The sequence below is a fragment of the Pipistrellus hanaki genome, assembly GCF_964339955.1.
Source record: "Pipistrellus hanaki genome assembly, chromosome: 5".
Taxonomy (NCBI): domain Eukaryota; kingdom Metazoa; phylum Chordata; class Mammalia; order Chiroptera; family Vespertilionidae; genus Pipistrellus; species Pipistrellus hanaki.
In genome coordinates this window covers 12,001,617-12,015,955 of record NC_140507.1, presented here as the reverse complement: position 1 = coordinate 12,015,955, position 14,339 = coordinate 12,001,617, and the positions used below count along the sequence as shown (strand labels likewise).

General features: G+C 42.9%; 1 protein-coding gene across 1 annotated transcript in view; it reads right to left on the bottom strand.

Moving 5' to 3' along the window:
* ATP10B (ATPase phospholipid transporting 10B (putative)) overlaps positions 1–14,339 on the bottom strand; it is a 173,395-nt gene that overhangs the window by 80,859 nt on the left and 78,197 nt on the right. The window contains exons 2-3 of the mRNA XM_084884102.1: positions 1,585–1,879; positions 402–596 (exon numbers count right to left, since the gene is read on the bottom strand). Of these exons, the coding sequence (XP_084740228.1) occupies positions 402–596; positions 1,585–1,859 (470 nt within the window). The 5' untranslated portion in view covers positions 1,860–1,879. The remainder of the gene's footprint in view (positions 1–401; positions 597–1,584; positions 1,880–14,339) is intronic.

Genomic DNA, 14,339 nt, shown 5'->3' with positions numbered 1-14,339 from the left:
GAGCTCTTAGACTATTCCTGATAATATAACCGCTATGTTTAAGTATATGAGAGTTTATACACATGAAATGAAGGTTTCTAAGTCTCAGCACTTTTGACACTTTGGGTTGGATAATAATTGTTTGCTGTGTGGGCTGTCCCATATACTGTAAGATGTTTAGCATTATCCTTTAGTAAGACCAGCTAGATAGATACCAGTAGCACCTCCTCTCCAAAATAGCAACCACAAATGTCTCCAGATATTGTTAAATGTCCCCATGCAGGGGAACCTGCCCTGGTTGAGAATCACTGAATTAAGTGAATATAAGAAAGTATATGAGAAGAGAGACCCACCTTTTGAAAGTGCTGATGAGTCTGTATGACCTATTTATAAGAGAGACAACAGGAGAATGATCCTCTTACCTTTCATAGATCTGGATGTGGGAGCAGTTTATTGCTCTATCAAAGCAGTACCGCTTGAAGTCCTCCATGCCGTCCTTGACCATGATGATGAACAGCACAGTGGCCAATGGTAACATGGTGATTTCCCTGTGGAAAACTTCCATGGTGGGCATCCAGTTCAGAATCACCAGGAACAGGAAATAGAGGTTGGCCCACCTGGAGGAGGCAAGCAAGGCGTGAGTGAACATCATGGAGAAGAAAAACATACTCTCCACACTATTTCTACTCTGGGCCTTTAACCAACTAAAATGACATTCTTTTTCAGTCTCACCTCGAACAGTATGGTAAGGGCTATCTAGATTCAAACTGGGTTCCTATTGTTTACTCATTGTGTGACTTCCTGAGCCTGTTTTGTCTTGTGTAAAATAGGGATAGTACTGCCTATTTTAAAGGGCTCTTATAGATATTACACGAGCTAATATTTATGTACACAATAGAGGGTTTTGGAGCATGGCAGTTGCTCAATAAATGGTAGTTTATAACAATAATTACAAAAGTTAGGATGATATCGAAGTGCACATTTTGCTTTACAATGAAAAGATGATATTGCATATGTCATCTCTAAAGAGTGGGTTGCACTTTTAAGTTTTCCAAGTGCATCTTGCTCCCCCTTGCCACAGTGCCTTTGTACATGAAGATCTGTTTGCAGGAACAGTCTCCTGGCTCCCTTCTCTGATTCCTCTCTGCCTCTTTTCACCTAGTTAACACATTCTCTTCTTTCAGGTTATATGTCAATGATCAGTTCTTCCTGGAAGTCTTCCTGGATTTTCTTAATGAGGCCAGATTTCCCTCTTCCTCTAACAGCACCATATGTCTCTCCTTGGGGAATATCTGAGTTATAATTTTACATCGGTTTATATAATTAGTAAAATTAATGTTTCTTTCACTGGACAATATACTCAGGGCAGCCTCTTTTTTGTTCCTCATGTATTTCTAAAACTCAACAGATGGCCTAATACAGAGTAGAATCTGTACAGAATCTCTGAGCAGAATCTGCATAAATATTTACTGAATGAATGAATGACAAGACTTCCAATGTACATGCATTTGGATTTTAAAGGAAAGGTGGCCCCTAGTGTGCATCACTGAGGTCCTCTGAGTAGCAGGCTTATGCTTCAAGTGAGTATTGCTTGGCCAAGTGTACCTGTGAAACTGCTCCATGAGATTCTGGGGCAGGAAGGTGAGGAGGGTATACTTCGTTGTGCAGATTCTGTTGCCCGAGTATCTCTTGGAGACCTCTGCCCAATCTTGGTGGAATATGTCATTGTTGGGGAACACAATCCGTTGCCGCGTCAGGTTGTAGCTCTGCCTCTCCTTCTCTGGGGACAGCAGTGGTGTGGCTTCTGATGGGGACTGGAAGAGGACATCTCTGATACGCCACTGCCACCGGTGCCAAGATGAGTCCACTGACAGGGCCATTTCTGACAGCAAGCTACGTGCTGAAAACAGATACATGAGGTCTCCATGGTCAGAAGAAATATGTAGTATAGTGGCTCATATCCACCCTCTGTCCACCCATCCATCCAAGGAAGGTATTGGGATACAATGTGAGAAAACTAGATTCAATCCCCATAATTCATTTTTGTTCTAGGCTGAGAGACATTGAGCAAATTATATATATAAAAGCCTAAGTGACCATATAACTGTTCAACTATTTGACTGGTCACTATTATGTGCACTGACCATCAGGGGGCAGATGCTCAACACACAGGATAGGGCTCCCTCCTATCTGGATCAGGCCTACAGAGATTGGGCTGAAACTGTCTCTCTAACATCCCCAAGTGGTCCCAATTGTGCAAGGGTGCAGGCCAGGCTAAGGGACCCCACTGGTGCACGAATCCATGCACCGGGCCTCTAGTCATATAAATAATACACAACTAACACTGTGATAAGTGCCATAAGAGCATTTAAGGGGAAGGGATTCTGATCACCTAGTTGCAGTTCTCAGTAAAAGTATGGCCTAATGGTCTATGACCCCAGATATCAGAACTCCAGGTCTGGTTCATTGCTAACCCTGAACTGTCCCTTCACCTGGCTGGTCTTTCCATAATGTGAGGAAAACTATTCTTACTCAAATTTTCTCACAAGCTTTTAGTGAGGAACAAATTGAATAGTACATAAAAGTACATTGAGACATGTCTTGAAGGGAAAGGTATCTATTCTTTAGGTTTTCTCCAGCTCTAAATTTTTCTGACACCAATGATATTTTGAAGAACCCCAGTTGTGGCCAGAATCTCAAAGGACAGTGACAGGTGGGACAGAATAGAGAGATTCTTTTCCAGGACATTCTAGGATGTGCTAATATGGTGTCCCAGGAACACCAGCTGGCTTTTTCAGAACTTATTGATCAGGGCTGGAGGGTGGGAGATCCCTTCCTTCCTCTCCACTCTACTTGGTGGTTTCAGAAACTGAGTGCTTGTCAAGTAGCCAGTCTCCCTATACAGTGGACCAATACTGCTTGATCTGGGATATTTCTATTTCTGAGGTCTTTAAGTGAAACCTATGGGAAATTTGACAAGGTTCCTTTTAGCCAAATCTTGCTCAAAGACCCAGAAGGATGTTATGCAAAGATATCCTTGGTAAAGTTAAAAGTTGTATATAATGGTGCTTCGCACAGGATAATTTTCTTTTGAATAAATGGCTGAGTGAACGTCAGGCATTATTAATCTTATAAGGAGCTACCCCACTTGTCACTGTAAATAATATTCACCTACGGAGGAAAAAGATCCCATTGCTCATTTAAATGGTAATATTTTCCCTTCCTGGTGCCTATGTGATCTGACCCTTATCATAATTCTCCTCATGACTTTAATCAATCCAAATGATTTTCAACCCACAAACCCCACGGCTACAAGAAGCTCTTCAGAGTCCTAAGTGAGTCCTTTGTAGCAAGCATAAAAAAATAAATGCAATTACTGATGCCCATCATGATGTGACCAGAAGCCATATTATGACATTTAACAAGCCAGAAATAATACTGTGTATCTTCTTTCAAATTATAAAAAATATGCCTCTTTTTATGGATTCTTTTTTTATTATAAAAAAAAAAAGGAAATGAAAAGATAATTCAAGAATAGAGTGGAAAATGCAAATGAGAAATACTGCCTTGGCTAGTGCCATGCAGATGAGTCTTCTCACAACTTTAGGTGATAAGATCTTCATAAATGAAGAGATTGGGTTGACATGGGAGATGCAGATATTTTAGGTGGGGTGCTTAAAAGAGCCCATTTATCATCATCCTATTCTTTATTTTTCTTTATTAACACTGAAAATCCTCAAATTGGGAACTATTCTACAAAACAACTAGCTTACATTTTTCAAATTCAAAGGTCAAAGAAGGGCAGAGGGACCGTGTCTGATTTAAAAAGACTGAAAAGAGTTAACTAAATGTAATGTTTGATGCTGGATAGGATCCTGAACTTGTGGGAGATTAAAAAAAAAAAAAGGTATAATGACACTGTTGGGCAATGGGCAAGATTTGAATATAAATGAAAGTTCACAGGAGTGTCCAATGGAATACACAGAAGTGAGCGGCCAAGAGTGGCGAAGGTTGAGGCTGGAGAGAGAGATGAGGGCCAGCTGGCCTGGGAACCATGCTTCCTGCAGAGTTTTAGGCAGGGAAGTGACATGATTAGAACCCTCCTGGCCCAAGTACTTGAGAATGGGCCGCAGGGGCCAAGACCAGCCACCGGGAGGCAGCTTCTTAATCTATCCTCCTACCTTCCTCCAAATAAACACTTCTTTCCAAAAGCAGAACAGAAGACAAAGGGGGATTGTGTAATCCTCTTATTGGATAAACCTATTACTTTCAGAGAGGGAGGAGCATGCGGAAGCAATACTTGCTGAATAGCTGTTGAGTTATCAAATAGCAGATGAATTATCAAATGGGTTTACAACCATGGCCTGGAACTATAGAAGGCCTTGCAGAGAGCTATATACACAGAGCCAGCTTGTTTGAAAATGACCCCAAACCTCTTGTAGAAACATCTTTGTCGTCTTTGTTAAAAACAAAGTAAGTATGGCCACCACTTATCTGGTCCGTCCTGTGTGCCAGGCGCTGTTGAGTGGATGCTCTCTAGAACTGAGATTTTATCGTTACTATTTCACAATGAAGAAACCCAGCCCCGGGACTTAAGTGACCGCCTGAAGACCAAACGGACCCTAAAGGGACCAGTTAGGAGTTAAGTGCAGGTCTCTCAGGCTCCAAAGTTAACGGCGAGATTGGAATTTTCCCCTTTTGCAACAGCAACAAAGGGCACTAAAGAAGTTGCCTGTCTCCTTGAGAAAAGTTCTGCAATGCCCTGTAACTTCTCCCAAGGCACTGGCGAGCTGATGGCTACTCTGAATATACTTGAGCTGGAACTACTAACCTAATTGTTTTCGAATGGCAAATTTAGTTGACTTAATGTAAGCCCTTATTTCCCACAGGAGTGATGTTATGAATAGATATTACCCAGTGGAAACCTCATGTACATAAAAATACTAACACTATTCATGAAAACATATGAAGGGAAAAAGAACCCCGCAAAGGCGTGCTTTTGTAAACACAAATACTGAATGGGAAGGCTACATTATAATTTTTATTCTGCTCTTTTTTTTTTTTTCTTTCTTGCCTTTTTTTTTTTTTTTTTTTTTTTTTTTTTTTAAAGAGGCTTTAAAAAAATCTGAGTGCAATGAAGTTTGAAATGAAAATGTTGGCTTTCTTTCCTGGCAAATCTCTCTCTAACAAGCCTCTTAAGCCCTCTTCTTTGCTCCAGGGATCTTTAAACTAAATTAAAATTAAAGTGAACTCACTTAGAAACTTTCCTTAGGAGCTGAGATGTCTGAAATGACTTCTTTCCAAAAGCAGAAGAGAAGACAAGCTGGCTTTGACTATGGAACCTCGGTTCTTGTTTTGTGAATACTCTGCAGATACCAGTCTTGTACCCCAACAGTTCCAGCTCAGCTCTTTGCTACTTTTCTGCATGGGTGGTTTCCTCCGAGTTTATAGCCCTTATTCAGGCTGAAAACTCCTTCCTTAATGTGTCACCATGTCGGTTAGCTTTTCAAAGAGAGATGTTCCTTTGGTCAAAATTGTAGCTCTGATGGACAAGCATATGATATGCATTTTTGCTCAAGGGAGCCATGTGATCAAAAGTCATTCTACCTCTTGACTGGGCACACTGCCTTGTGTTATATGGGTGGTGTCAGCTCACTCAGCTGACAACTGGGCGACACTGGTTGCAGTAAGTAGGCCAGTGTTAGTACAGGCCGTGGGTGGCGAGGAGTGTGTGAGGGAATGTGTGGCAGTATGGGTGCGAATGTTATGACTGCAAGAGTATGAAGGTGAGAAGTTGCAGGGTGCGAATGTTATGATTGCAAGAGTATGAAGGTGAGAAGGTGCAGGCAGGCCTTCCTATGCTCGGGACAGTGTACACTCACGCTCTTTTAGGAAGCAGGACACCGAGGACAGGGCTGCTCTGTCCTGATGGAATGCTCATGTTTCCTGAGCTGTGAGGATTCAGAGGTCATTAGGGTGAGGCTGACCTGCTGAACAATATTCATTCTATCAAAGGGGAAAAGCTAAGTTTATAAAAAGGGTTTGCTGCCTGGGTCTCACACTGACAGGATTGGTTAGCTAGCTTAATTTGCAAGGTTTAGGGAATGAGGAGGGTCTATGGGTGAGGAATACTTAAATGGAGACTTGAAGATGCCAGGGTGCTTAACTTATCCTGTACAGAAGATAGAGAAATGCCACGGGAAGAAGGGGTCCAGGGAGATGGAAACATTGCTAGTCTGAGCAATTAAAACAGCCATAAACCAAGGACAGACAGACAGACAGACAGGTATTTCTGGCCTGAGCAATTAAAACAGCTATAAACCAAGAACAGAGATATCTTTGGTCTGAGCAGTTGGGAGATCTAAGCCAAGTCCAACCAGCAAGATAAGGGGGAGAGAAACAGGGGGACACAACGTGGGCTTTGAGCTTTGAAAACTAATTCTATGTAGCAGAATGACCAATGAGGAAAACATAGGGGTCACAAATTAAGGAAAAAGACCAATAAGAAAAGGTCAGATTCAAACAAAGAACCGCAGCTGATATAAACTGGAGACAAAGGGACACAAGGTGGGGACCTTTTGATTTTCCCGTTAGAGAGAGAGAGCAGGTTTTCCCCATGGGGTCCCATTTGGAGACACTCCTGTCCAGATGGAGTTTGTATCTGCTTTCAATAAACACCTACATTTTTTTTTAATTAAAGAAGGCTTTTTGTTGGTGAGTTTATTCTTCAAACTTTGTGAGGACAAGAATCCACGGGAAGAAAAATCTGCACCCTGAACTCCACATTTCAATACCATGAAGGAAGGAGCATGGAATGGGGTGAGGTTCTGAATAGGCTGCTTCAGTACAACTCGAAATGTCTGACGACACTTCTGGAAGTTAAACTTTTTAACTCTGTCCATTTAGGCCAGTTGTTATTATCTTTAGAGTCACTGATGAGAGGTTAATGCTAGAGTGAGGCAGAGCTGGGGCTGTATGTTGAGCAGCTGTGATGGGCCAAGTTCAGATTGATGGGTGGGTTCACAGGTGGGGTTTGCAGAGATAATGCAGAGCAGAACTAAGACACCAGATGCTGGAAACCAAGATCAACAGTAATTAATATAAATGTGAGAAGTCCATCTGAAGGCTGACCTGGGCTCCTTTGATATTCACAGGGTAAATATTTGCATTTTATTACCTACTGCTGACTCAATGGTCTAAAGCAAACTCCCCCAAACTTGATAATCTCACTGTTTATTAAACATTACATTGATATGTCTGTTCGCATTCCTAAAAGGCAATTGTGTATTCTAGTAAATAAAAGCAGCTGGGAATGGAGACTCAGTGGAACTTGACTCTTACAGTTAAGTTTTCCATGGCTTCCCCCATAATTTCAAAATTATTATTTCTTGTCTTGTGTTTTAATTTGTGCATCAGCTCTTTCTCCAAGCCTTTGAACCTGAAAGCCACACTGGCCATGGCTTTTCACAACCAGAGAGACACCGGAAGGCTCCTGAAGAACTGGCATGCTCTGGTTCTGATCCCTTATGTGGGCGTCTGCTTGTTGGCCTTGGATTCTATGAGATGTGCTGATTCCTCTCAGCATACCCTCCTTAATAAAACACAACCAAGAAGCAACTCCATACCCAGGCTCTCGCCTTGACCTATCATGACACTGTATAGGCAATTAGATCCAAACTTCCTGAGCTGAAACCCTGGCTCCGCACTTATTAGCTGTGAATCCTAGTTATCTGCTTAGTCTCTCAGTGATCTTACTTGTTTGAGGATAGTAATGCTTACTTCCTGGGGTTATGGGAGTTCCATGAGATAATAGTTCTAAAACATTACAATGACTGCCCCATAGGAAGTGCTTTCTTTGACTAAATACATTAAAAAACACACATTTCAAGCAATTCATGATACTTATGGACATGTGTTAAAAATAAAAAGTTCCTGATTTGGATTAAAATTGTGTTTATACTCAGATGGGTTATTATTTACTTGAAGATTATATTTCATGGACTATCACCCATAATAAACACTAAATTTACACAGGCCAACAACATAAAGATTAAATAATATAATTTAGTTTACTTCCTCTCCTCATAGCTCAAACCAGAGGAAATAATTTTACTCATTATTCATTCATTCTTGTATTTATTAAGTCATTGATGCATTCATTCATTCATCTGTTCACTCATTCATTCATGCATCTACTCATGCATCCATCCATCTATTCATCCATTCATCCATCACACTGGTTATTCCATCTTTTCTCTTCCCATTGGTCATTGTAGCTCCCTGTGAACTGATATGGCTGGTGTACTCACTGTTGACAAATGTACTAACTGTTGGTTGCTACTAAGCTGCTCCCAAGGACTTGAAATATTCATTTCAGATGAAACAACCTCTCTTCTGGGAGCAAACATGTCAAAACACAGAGAAAAAGACTCAGGGACTAAAAAAAAAAAAGTAAGGCTTGCAGAACAGGACTTGCCATACCAAATAGAGCAAATCTTATTTACAAATGACCTCTCAACCCTGAGATCAGGCCAAATAAAGAAGCATCTGTCATCTTTGGGAACATCCAATACTCCTCACCCTGACAAGAGGCCTCCAAAGACCAGATTCCATTTCAATCTAATTGGCTCCTTGCCCTTTTCCTGCCTTTCCCCAGCCATGCACAGCAAGCTACACCATCGTGGGATGGCAAGCAAGCCCAGAGATGCAAGGCATCCTCCCAGTGCAGCCAGGAGGCAGGGCAGAGGCTCTGCTAATTAAAGAACAACCCGGTGCCTTAATTTCAGCCACAGACTATGTTGCCTGAATCTCACTCAAAGCACCTGCTAATGGCGGCACTAAGAATTCCTGTGATCTTGGAGAAGCGACTCTCTCTCTCTAGACCTTGGAGGTAAGATAAGGGCAGTGCACCAGCTCTAACTGCCTTGGACTGTGTCACAGGCTTATCAAGGAATTCTCAGAGAACGTGTGGGCTCCTTATCACAGACTCTCCCAGTTGCCACGCTGGTGGGAAGAGGTGCTGGGAAGAAAATGGCCTAATCTATGAGTCTGATATATATATATTTAAATATAAATATGTATTTTTTTTATTGATTGAAGAGAGAGTGAGAGAGAAATATCAATGATGAGAGAGAATTACTGATCAGCTGCCTCCTCCATTGCCCTCACAGGAGACTGCAAATTGGGCATGTGCCCTTGACCAGAATTGATCCCAGGAACCTTGAGTCCACAGGGTCTCTACCCACTGAGCAAAACCAGCCAGGGTCGAGTTAGATCTCTACCAGACTGAAAACAGGCCCTGCACTAGGACATTTTCCTCTTCTTCATTTTTAGAGCTCTGTAGGAGAAGGTGTTTTGAGAGGAAGTGTATGCTGTAGGCTGATCTCAATCACAGAATATGGGTTTGAGGAAGGTTTGCCTTTCCTTAAACCACAGAACAATGCCAGGCAGTGTCAGGAGAGCCGCACGAGTCTAACTCAGATGGTGCGAGCTCTGGGTCTCAACCTCAGGACGTGGTCAGTGTTACTCATGGTTGCTTTAGACTCTTCCTCTGTGCAGTGGGTGTACTGACAGTTAATGCTAGGGAGGAGTGCAGGAGTGGGTGTACTGACTGTTAACGCTAGGGAGGAGTGCAAAGCTTTCCTTAGGAAAGTTTCCTGGCATGTGGGCCCAGTGTCCCGAGAGCCCAGAAGAGAAGCCCAGGCAAGACTATTGTGTAACCAAAGGTGAAGCAGGCTCAGATATCTGTAGCAGCTGGGGTATATTTGGAAACACATTTTCAACTTCAATTTACACCAGCTCATGAGTGGAGTGAAATCATTACAACGTGTTAGCTCTTGTTCATTCAGTCCCAGACAGCTGGCTTTGTTCATCCGATACCGTCAGGGAATGTCTCTAGGACTGGGGTATTCGAAGGCTGCTGCTGGAATGTGGCTCCCTAGAGTTTGGGATTTCCTTAGTCACAGCACACTGAAGTGCCATCTTCCCATCCTGTGCGGAGATGGAAGGTTGGAAAAGGAAACAGAATAAGTGAGCGAGAGAGGGATAGAAATAGAGAGAGAGGGAGGTTGAGAGGAAAGGAGGGAAGGATGTAGGAAACCTATTACACATCAGCATTATATTCAATACATTAAAAGCCTAAACTCCTATGTGGTCTGGGCGGGCCTTCTGTCATAAAGACCAGCCAGGCCCTATGTGGGCTGGTCCTCTGTGAGTGAGTGTGACTTCACAGGAATGTTCTCCGACAGGCGAGCAGGCGGCTGCTCCTGACACCTTTGCTCGTGTTTAATTTGGGGGTAAGGTAACATGAAGAGGGTCTTTCACAAGCATGAAGCAATGACTTTCTGGGCACCTAGCATTGGGATGGAGAATCCAATAAAGTGGTATTAGGAGAGACGTAAAATCAAGAGGTAGATGGCGATCCTGGCTCAATATAAAGTTCTCATTGCTACTTTTTTTTTGTTGCTACTTTTGAACACATTCATTCATTCATTCAACACATATTTATCAAGTACTGATAATGAAGCCTATGATTTATTAAGTGCTAAATATACTCAAAGCACTGTGATAAGACCTTCATTAGTCTTATCCACATATCTGCCCATCTTCCCACCCACCCAATAACAAATGATTACTAAGTGCTTGCTATATGTCAGGCACTGGGGACGTAGTAGTGAAGACAAAACAATACAAACAAAACATACAAAACCCCTGTCTCCAAGTGTGCATGTGTCTGTGTGTAATGAGCATATATAATTCAGCAATGATAAATGCTATGAAGAAAAAATAAAGCAGGTAAGGGAACTAGGTAATGGGGTGTGGTTGCTATTTAAGCAGCAAGGTCAGAAAGGCTTCTCAGACAAGCTGACATCTGGACAGGAACCGGAAGTGAGGGAGTAAAGCCATGAGGGTATCTTGCGGAGAATCCCAGGAGGAGAAAAGAGCCAGTGTGAAGCCAAGAGGCAGAAGCATGCTTGTCGTTTTTGAGAAGAACAGGAGACGAGTGTGGCTGAAACAAAGAATGGAAGTAGGATGAATGGTTTGGGGGTCACTGAAGTCATATTACCACTTGAGAAATCATGGCGGTTTTAGTAAAAGCCATTTAAACATACACATGAAGTTAACTCAGCTTAAAAAGAGGGACAACAATATCAAGTACTGGGAAGGACTTGGAATAACTGCAACTCTCACAGAATGCCAATGCCAATGTCATTGCAAAATAGAACAGCTGGCTTGAAAACCAGTTTGTCAGTTTCATATAAAGTTAAATAAATACCATACAACCCAACCATCCCACCTCTGTTATTTACCCAAGAGAAAAGAAAACATATGGTCACACGAAGAAACCGAATACACATATTTACAGTAGCATTCTTCATATTAGTGAAAAAGCTGTCATAGATTTACATTATGGACTGTTAGCCATAAAAAGGAGAGGACTCCTGATAAACTCAACAATATGATTGCATCTCAGAAGCACCATGCTGTGTAAAAGAAGTCAAACATGTAAGACTCTTACATACCATATGATTCCATTTATAGGCTATTCCCAAAATAGGGAATAGTGTGGTGAGAGATATCGGATCAGTCATTTCTATTGGCCAAGGCCAAGAGCAAGTTCAAGGGGAAGGGACTGACTGCAAAGGGGTCTGGGTACGAGGGAACTTTTGGTGGTGATAGAAATGTTCTAGATCTGGACTCTAGTAATGGTTCTAGAACTATATACATTCTAGAACTATATGGTTCTAGAACTATATATGATCGTGAAAACTCAGACTGTACATCTAAAATAGTATATCCAAATTACAGCCTAATGTAACTGGAGGAAAAAAAAAAACCCCTCTAACATGTAAGAGAGATATCAGAAGAGCCTTTGAAATTATAGCAAAAATGCAAAAGCCCAGATGCTACCCCATCCTCACCCTGTGAGATTCATAAACCAGCAGCATAGCTCATCTTAAATTGGCACAATCAAGCACATGTGCCACACACTCGCACACATATCAAAAGTAACTTGGACCAAAGGTGACTTTTGTCTCTAGGCCAACTGCCAAAGCTACTCCTGCATGTGCGGTGACTGTACTGACCTTTAGGAGAACCCTAAGGTGATGCCTGCAAGTTTGTAAACCATTCTGGGCCTGGACACAACTTGTTATCTTACAAACAAGGCATATATTTCCATTGTCCGTTTTCCAGGTGTGGGTTATCTCCCCATGGCGTCCACTCACAGGACAGTAAAAAAAAGCCCACACAAAACTGTCATTCTTTCCCCAAGCATCTGAGTCAAATATCTGAAGGGCTGCTGGAGTTACCTGTTTTTTTGTTCTTTCTAATACTAAACAACTCCAGTACTAGACTGAGTTTTCTTCCCTTCTATAACCCGTCCAGCAATGGCCTGTGGCATCCACTCAAACAAATGCTGAGTTAGCACTAGCTGTCCTTGAGTTACATAACAATCTTGGTGACTGCAAAGTGGCAGGAGGCCCTGACTGTCAGGAATTCCTGTGCAGGTTGTGCTTTTCCAGCTGAGTTCTGCAGGAAGAAGCAGGGGTGGAGGTCTCCTGATCCCTGCGTGACCTCGTTCCCCAGCATGTCACTGGTCTGCTTTGGGAGATCACCATCCCTGGATAGCCCTCTGACCAACGTGCCTCCCATTTTGAAGGACCTTTATAAGTTCCCTAATCCTCACTTCCCTGGCCCCAGCCTCCACCGGGGAGCTATTCAATCTAAAGTAATGATCTGGAAGAAGTTGTGCACTTATTCTGCAGGCAACCTCTGCTGCCTCCGCAAGTGGACTGAGCCATCTCCCACGCTTGTGCAACTTGTGCAAACAGCTCTCTAGAAAGCAGTCACGCCTTATGAACTGTTTGGTGGGGGACTGGGAGGTGGGGAGAGGGAGAGGTAACCACATCACCAACTGTCAGCAGCTGCCTTCTCTTTTACCTGGGAGGACTAGATAAGGAAGGAGGGATAGACAGCTCTGAAGAAATGCTTCTGAACATTTAGCAAACAATGGCTACATAGAACCATCTGATGCCCCTCATTTTGCTAATACCATTAGTCCAATCATCCAGCTTCCCCAAGAGGTCCAGAGCACAGAGAGAAGGCCCCTTTGCATCCCATAAGTGAGAAAGAAATGAGGGGTCAGAGGCTTGGATCCCAACCCTGACTCTGCCTTGAGCTGCCTCCAGCAATGGTCCCTAGCAGTCTCTTCTTGCCTAGAAATGTACAGGGAGCGCCTATGGGTAACCTTTCCTTGCAACAAAAAACCAGGGAAACATGCAGAAGGTGAGGAAATGGTTACCAGTCAAATATGTCTTGCACTTTACATTTTTCAAGGATGCTTTCTTCTCTTTAGCTGGGCGGAGCCTTTCACTATCTTTCTATGCAATTAGAGGCAGATAATATTAAGTTCATCTGAGCCTGGTAGAAAACTGTGCTGCAGCAGTTGAGATGAGTAGCTCAAGATTATAAGTATGGACAGATCGAGGGACTCAGATAGGTCAGGTCTCCTAATTGCTTGTGCAGGGGTCTTTCCATAGTATTGCTCTACACTGACCACCATTATCGTCATCTAAATAACCATTATTTTCAGTGCTATTTATTGAGCCCTTATTCGATGCCAGGCTTTGGGCTACATGTGTCACAAACACTGCTTACAAATTGGAACAACCCTGTGTAGAAGAAATACAGACATGAACACTGAGGCTCAAACAGGCCAAAGACCTTGCCAGAGTTATTCTCTGATTCCCAACAACTGATATGGAATCTTGAGCTGCTGACCACCTCTGGGATTCTTGGTTTCATGGGGCTAATGGCATCCACTCCTGGGCTCCCAAGGGCTAGCTAGCACGGGGAGCATCCGGATAACGGGTAGGAGAGTGCCTTGAAATGTGCGAAGGGACAGTCTTTTCTTCCAGCCAGTAGGCAGCAAAGCTGAGATTCCGGCCTGTGCATTTTCTGACTGAGGGTGTGAGGACAATGCTATCTACATATACAGCATACTAAAGATATATATAAAAAGACCCCTTCATTGCTGGTCGCCTACGCAGCAGAACTAGGACTCCAGGGTAAACACTCAAGTCTTTGTTGATATTTTAAAAAGGCCAATAAGTCTTTTGAACCCTTAAGTCCGAGCTGTTTCTCATGCTCGGCACACGGCGGTGAGGAGGACTTAACGCCGGGCCGCGAGAGAGAGAGGCAGCAGCTACTTGGGCTGCACCTGAGCGTCACCTCTTTCCTGCAAGCTGAGCAAATACAGCATAACCAAGGAAACAGGATCTTTTTGCTCCTGTCATTCTGAACTCAAGTGCAGCAACTTCAAATGACAGCAGCCACATTTGAAAAGAGGGAAGGAGCAG